Source organism: Phaethon lepturus, unplaced genomic scaffold (assembly GCF_000687285.1).
Source record: "Phaethon lepturus isolate BGI_N335 unplaced genomic scaffold, ASM68728v1 scaffold52155, whole genome shotgun sequence".
Lineage (NCBI taxonomy): Eukaryota > Metazoa > Chordata > Aves > Phaethontiformes > Phaethontidae > Phaethon > Phaethon lepturus.
This window is the reverse complement of record NW_010539441.1, coordinates 9,195-16,243: the sequence shown is the minus strand read 5'-3', so window position 1 is coordinate 16,243 and position 7,049 is coordinate 9,195. Positions and strand designations below refer to the sequence as shown.

Here is a 7,049-nt window from a genome sequence, read left to right as displayed (position 1 = left end):
GGTCAATATAGCACCCACCATTCTCAACTCTATAAATAGCTGCTACAAATAATGGTTGCTGCTGTCTTCCAGAAGCGCCCGGGTCACTGACGACGGGAGTAAAGGTCTTCCCAAATCCAGCTGTTGGCATTCATGCAACGGTTGAAATGCTTTCCCTCTTCAGTCTCTTCCTTATAAAAGTCAGTAGTGCCCCCAGGGGTATGCACATGGTGGATGCTGCCACCAGCAGCCCGATCACCACTAGGGCGTAGCCTGGGTAGTCCTTTGTCACCAGCTGCCCCTGCAAGGGAGAGAAGTGGCGTTGGATCTATGGGATCTCTAGTTCTCTCTGTCCTGCAGTTGGGTCTGGATCTAAACAGGACACCTGAAAAGCACTTGCAGGCTGTAGCAGCCCCTGACTTGGTGCTTTTCTTTGTCCAACCATACAAGCTTAAAACTGACAAGAACAACAGAGCTGCTGACAAAAATATTGGGGAAAACTTCTGCAAGCTTTGGTAAAGAGCAGATTTTTGGCTTGATTCATGTTTCTTAATGAGACGGCTCAGCCCTGACCCTCTGTCAAGTCTCTGTGTTCCTCTCGGGGAGCCTGTGGGCTCCTGCTGACACCCAGTCAACAGGCCAGGCCTGCTGCGGGTCCCAAATCAGCGATGACATGAAAACAATGTGTGTAATTTGTTCTGCGTGCTAGGAACTTTTCCACAAAAGGTTATGAAACCAAAGATTACTTGTCCATTAGTAATTCCTGTGTGATAAATACACAGTTCAGCATTTGTATAAAAGTTTTGGCCATGAAGAAAAATGTATATGGAAATTATGAAATTTATTTATTCCAGCAGCAGCTCGGTCCTGTTAAAATACCACTAATTTTGTTCAAAACACTATACCTTGAAAGTAATTTTTCTGTTTAAAGTGTATTTTTTAAGATGTTTAGGTCTTCAACATGAATAAAATTTTACTGTTTGAGCGGGTCAGTTAAGAATCATAGAGGGAAATTAATCCATTTTACAGAACCATTGCAGCATTGTCACTAGGTCAACTTTTCCCTCTTTTACTTTTCCACAAAATTAAGGGATGGACCTGACTCCAGCTGGCAGCTTTCAGAAGGCAGTTTTGTGGAATAATGTAGCTAGGGAGGAAGGCTGTGTCCTTGCAGGCATTAAGGAAAGTTTAAAAAAAACCAACCCCAAAATCAAAACTATTTTACCTGTGTGGCATCCCACGCTTGGTATTGCAGTGTTCCTGTGAGGATATAGTCGGTGAGGTAAAATATAAATAGGCTTATAATGAGCAAAGGACTAGCAAAAGCCCACATAATTTTCCAATACCAGTTTGGCTTGCGTCCAATCATGGTGTGAAGATCTTTCTCAAATCTGTGTTTAAAAAAAAAAATCACCACATTTTTGAGAACAGCTGCCTATGTTCAACTGATAACTTTGATCTGAGTTGCTTTAAGACCACCTACAGAATTAAATACGTAAGATGGGAAAGGGGAGCAGGATTGACCAGAAGAGTAATGAGCAGAGAGGTATCGTCTGACGAACTGGCTCACCAGGATCATATAGTGAGGGTGAAATCATGAAGGAAGAAGATACCAGGGCTTCTGGGAAGAGTAGCTAGAAATAGGTACAGCAGGAAAAGTCCCAGCAAACTCTGCCTGGAGTGTAAGTTCACACTGGTGTAAGCTGACAGAGAAAAGCAATGATGCTTAAGTACTGTGGAGAAAACGCTGCTGGTTTTTGTGTAGTTGGGTTCTCACTGCTGTTACTCAACTGTCTTTGAGGAAATACTAATGCTGGGGATGTTACCTAAAATCACGCAGGACATTTGGGTTTGACTCGAAGGCTTTGAACTCAAGGATGTAACACCAATGTAGGTGCCTGTACGTGCACTGTGCTAGCGGACTAACAAAGCAAATACTAAAGCCTTTTCCTTCAGCTGCCCTGAGCATAAACACTTCTGCTGTTTAAAACCTTTCCTGATGCTGAATCTTGCTTTTACCCACAAGGGATGACGTGGGAGACCAGCAACGTGCAAGGTGACCATCTTTGAAAACCAGACTTACTGGCACTGTTGTGCTCCCACTGAATTACTGCGGAAGGAGGAGCAGAGTTTCAGCAGAAGGTGCTCTTGAGACCAAAGACAAGAAGAACAGGGAGCGGTGTGTGCGGCTCATTAGCACTCCCCCGCCTGCAGAGGAGGTGTCAGCCCAGCCGGGCCCCTGCACAGCCCTGAACCTGAGGTCCTAGAAGGGGTCTGCAGGGCAGGGGAGACCACATCGCCTTGCTGACATCATAGCATAGGAGAAAAGTTTAGCCCAAGGTGGTATCTTTACTCCTGGCCCTGCATGTCTTGGCCAGTGGTCGCTTCCCCACCTATCCCACTATGAAGAAAGGAGAGTTCAAGCTTTTACCTTCTTATCCCGTAGATATAACACACAGCAACTGTTTCCACCAGCACAATGAGCAGCAGTGAGAGGGTGGCTGCGTAGTCATTGAATATGTCAAACCAGTAATTTCCAGCCTCCATGGTGAAGATCAGGCCAATCACACAGTTAATGAAACACACAACACCTGCGTGGATAAAACAGGGACCCTGCTGTCACACCCAGAAATTTAATTGCATGGGGGAAATGTCACACTTCTTGTGACTAAAAAGCTGTTGAGATTTCTGATTTCTGTCAGGGAGCAGCTTTCTCAGAGGAGAAAGATAATTTTTTTCCCTTTGGAAAAGACATGTCTCTGTGTGTGACTATGCTGGTGTATCCTTAAACTGCTGCTCCTTAGACCTGCGCAATCATGGCACATCATCCCAGCAGGGTCAAGACAAGGGAGTCTTGGCTATAGCCTTGTTGCGTATGCATGCAGCATCTGCTGTTACTGCTGGGCATCCAGCTAAAACAGGTTTTAAGGGAGGACAACTCAGCCACGATTGCCCTAGTGCTTTGAGAGGTCCCGAGGGAAAGTGCTGGCCAGGCTGGCCAGGAGTTCCCAAGGGGAGGCAAACCCTTCCAGCAGGGTATTTGGTATTCCCTGTTCCAAAGCTCCAAAGGACAAAGAAGGACCTTCAACAGCTGTGGGACACCAAAGCTTTTGCACACACGTGTGCTCTCACAGCGTGGCCTATGCTGCGACGTGGCGGGTGCTTACCCGAGATCACCTCCTTGGGGAAACGGGCGGCAATGACCCTGCTGTCGGTCAGCGGGGTGAGGATAGCAGCGGTGTTTCCCAGCATGCTGCCGATGCCCAGCATCAGCAGCATGACGAAGTAGAGCACGGAGTACAGCTGGGGCACCTCCATGTTTTTGATCGCTTCAGAATAGACTATAAATGCCAGTCCCGTCCCCTGGACAGCCTGCCGGCGAGAAGGGGGGAAGCAGTGAGTTACAGGCAGCTCATTAGCTCAGTAAAGGACATAAGAACAGGGACATAAGAGACTGACCCTGCACCACAACAAAATACACCCCACGGTGGTGGTTTTGCACAGCAGAGGCAGATGAGACCTTCGCTGTTTTATTCACGCTCCATGGAAACTGGCCTAGTGCCGCTCATAGCAAAAACATTCTCCCCAAACCTTTGTGACCTGCCCTGTCCTGCAGCCAGAGCCAGCAGTCTGGCTGCATTGCCACATTGCTAATAGGCCAAGCGAGCCCCTTGCCGGGCTGAGCCAGTGCCCCCCGCCCCAACCTGAGGTGTAGACATGAGCCCCACTGCAGCCCCCAGCCAGGCAGCTGCTGGGGAGCTGTTGTTCCCGTGTGGGGCTGAGGGGCTGCCTGGGCTCGGTGGGAGGAAGGGCACGAGTGAAATCCAGGCGCCAGCACAAAGCATCGACTCACCGTGTCGAGTTCAGCTTCCAAGCTGCAGTTTTTAAGCTGCGGCGATAATTGGGCATATTCCTGCGGGTGAGTGGCCATGAGGTAGTCTTTCATCTCGTTGAGGTTGTCTGCTGTTAAAGAGCCTTCCTCCAGGTCGAAAGCGTTCATCAGCAGCAGGATCACCCTGAGAAAGATTACGGGAATTTAATGGCTCTCAGGCCAAGGTATAAATTGAGGCCGGTTTTACACCTCATCCCCTCTCCATTGGCCCCCATGCAGGGATATTCTGCTAGCCCCAGGACTCTGGTCTCCCCAGGTGGGAGCCACGGCACTTCCAGCACGGTGTTGGGACACAAGCGACCTTCCACTCATCTCTGCTTTGGAGGGAGCAGCTCCTGCACACACACTGAGGCTCTCAAGCAGCTATTTTGGATGCCAGCCAGTGCCAGCTGGCGTCTCTTCCCCTTTGCCCTCTGGTCTCACGTCCACACCCCACCAATTTAACGAGCCTTTTGGCAACGAGCAGGGACTAGCAGCTTGGTTTCCTCTCTGATCAGCATATAGATTGAAAGCCGTAAAAATACGAGTAAAAGTGTAACTGCCGCGGGCCCCGTGCCAGGGAGCGCGTGCGAGCTTGCTGCCTCGGCTCCTGATTCTGCAGGCTGGTGGGCACGTCCAGAGCATCACTGCCCAGGAGGCTGAGCTCCTGGCACAGGGCATAGCCTTAGTGGAGGGATCTGAGCATTGCTGCATTTTATTGATCAGCCCCCACACCCCCCCGATGCATGTGCCGAGATCAGGGCATGGGGAAAGTGCTGCAGTGACTTGCCCCGCCAAACTCATCCTCTTGACCTGGCTCGTGCCTGGAAGTGGAACCCAGGTGTCAAAAGGCATGCCAGCTCTGACCTTTCATCTCAGCCTTCATCGCTTTAAATAGCGCCATTAGCTTTATTAGAGCAGTATCAGATCTGGTCTCTGGGCAGCGCTGGCAGCGCTGCGTACTGTTATTTATTTACCTCCCCTCTTACCTTCCCCAGAACGGCTTGCGGTGGCAAACAAGTGAAGTACCAGGCTCTTACTTGTTTATACAGCTTTCGTAGTTAAATGTCGCCTTGAAGCCGTAGATGGAGAAAGTCACAATGCTGGAAAAGATGGACGTGGTGCTGTTGATCAGCGAGACGATGATGGCATGCCTCTCGCAGTTGTTGCTGGGCTCGTTGTAGCTGGCAAATGCGATGAGGCTGCCGAAGCCTAGGCCCAGCGAGAAGAAGATCTGCGTGGCGGCGCTGATCCACGTCTTGGGGTTCGACAGCTGTTCCAGCTGCAAAACCAGACAGAGAGAGGCGGGAACGTGAAGCAGCGCAGAGATGCCCAGCACTGCCCTTTCCAGCCTGCAGGGATGGGGACGGGCCCCTTCCTGCACCCGTTTTAGCTCATGGGTGTTTTTTGGGCAGGGTTACTGCTCAGTCTGAAAGTAATATGCTACAGGTTATGTTAACGGGCAGGTCTTTTCCTGCAGGAGAAAGCAAGCGGCTTACGGGCACCATGGCAGAACAGCCTCCAGCCACTCCTGTCTGGGCTCTGCAGCTGCCTGACCTAAGCTACTGCTGTCAAAAATTCAATATAAGGAAAAGGAGCATTGCCACCTTTTAAAAACCTACATGTTTGGTAACTAATAACATTTCATGAAAAATTCAGTACGTTTTTTCTGTACCTTTGGTGTGAACATGTAGACGAGACCATTCACAGCTCCATGAAGTGTCAATCCCCTGATGAGGTATATGATGAGAACGCAGTATGGCAAAGAGGCTGTTACATAGACGACCTGGGGGAAGGAGAGGAAATTTCTTGGTCTAAAGAATATATAAAACAGAGCTAATCTACTATGGTCAGTCTCACTTACTTACTTACTTAAATAATTTCCATTATTGTGTTTGTTACCTTGAATTAATCTTTAAAGAAATATTTCCAGATAAATCTAACTTTAGGTTTACGTTTTAAGGAAGCAAGTTTTTATTAATAAAAAAAGAAGATCTGTGTTACTGTTCCCAGGGTCTTCTCTTTGACTGGAAAAACAAGAACAAAATCTAAAATATTTGCAGCGTTTACAAGCATTTACAAACTCAGCGTTTGGTGGAGTAATGCCACTTTGCAACTGTCTATCAAGAACTCAATAAGCATAGGTCATCCATCATCTGCTGTAGGAGGAGAGCAGGCAGACTTCATAAAAGGTCAAAATCAAACTTGAATGAAACTATTGTAATTCAGATGTGAAAAAGATTTTAACTTAATGTAACCCAGATGGGGTGTGGGGGGGGAATTAAATCTTTCAGTTGTCTTCCATGAGCTTTTGATCAAACCCCTGAATTTGAATCTAAATGTTCAATCTTCACATTGGAAAAAGCCATTTGCAGAAAAAAACTAGGAGAATCAAATTACCTTCTCTTTGCTCGGATGTAGCCAAATGGCTCACCCAGAAACTCATATAAAAACTAACTCACAAAAAAGATGCCTTCCCAAGCTCTTGGGAGGAGAATCGGCTGGGTAGTTACCAAATATTCTCAGCTTTGCACCTGCCTGCGCTGCCAGTGGGCATCTGCCATTCCCTGTCACACACCTGCAGATGCAGCAGCTTCACCTTCCCCAGCGGGACAGCCCTGTGACCGCTGCCCAAACCCACTGCTGTTCCTGCACAAGGGACGCAGGGGAAGCCCCCCGCGCCCCCCGATGAGACCATGCCTTCATGATGCTGTTTCAAGGCTCCTTGGCTATTTATTTATTTCTTTTTTGCCTCCAAAGCCAGCTGCAGCAAGTTTAAGAGGTTATTCTTAGTTTACAGTCTCTTGGCTTTCTGCGTTTGGCTAAGACGATTTGGGGATTACAGCCCCCAGCTTGCCTCTTAGTGCAGGCTCAGCCGGGACATTGCTTTTTTCCCCCCCTTCCTCATAACTTCTGTCGTGAATAAAAAGTGAGCGAAAATGCCTGGTAAATGTCTTTTTTTTTTTTTCTTGCAAAGACCGAGGAACAGATGTCTCCTGACACTGCTCTGCTGTAGCAGACAGCTTTCCGCAGAGCCAGCAGCCTGGCAGCTTCTGGTTTCAGCAGAGGTGGCTGCATTTGAAGGACCTTTCTGGATTTTTTTTAATATCACTCTGTTTCGGTTGAGCCTTCTTCAGTTGCAACTTAACAGGGCAGCAGAGGCAGCAGGGCTGGCTGCTCCGGGGGAGGAGCCCTAAAC

General features: G+C 48.4%; 1 protein-coding gene across 1 annotated transcript in view; it reads right to left on the bottom strand.

Annotated features, from left to right (window-relative positions):
• Positions 1-130: 130 nt before the first annotated feature.
• Positions 131-7,049, bottom strand: part of SLC6A20 (solute carrier family 6 (proline IMINO transporter), member 20) — a 12,479-nt gene continuing 5,560 nt past the window's right edge. Inside the window, exons 5-11 of the mRNA XM_010287117.1 lie at positions 5,526-5,636; positions 4,891-5,132; positions 3,833-3,995; positions 3,147-3,351; positions 2,411-2,570; positions 1,205-1,370; positions 131-280 (exon numbers count right to left, since the gene is read on the bottom strand). Of these exons, the coding sequence (XP_010285419.1) occupies positions 131-280; positions 1,205-1,370; positions 2,411-2,570; positions 3,147-3,351; positions 3,833-3,995; positions 4,891-5,132; positions 5,526-5,636 (1,197 nt within the window). The remainder of the gene's footprint in view (positions 281-1,204; positions 1,371-2,410; positions 2,571-3,146; positions 3,352-3,832; positions 3,996-4,890; positions 5,133-5,525; positions 5,637-7,049) is intronic.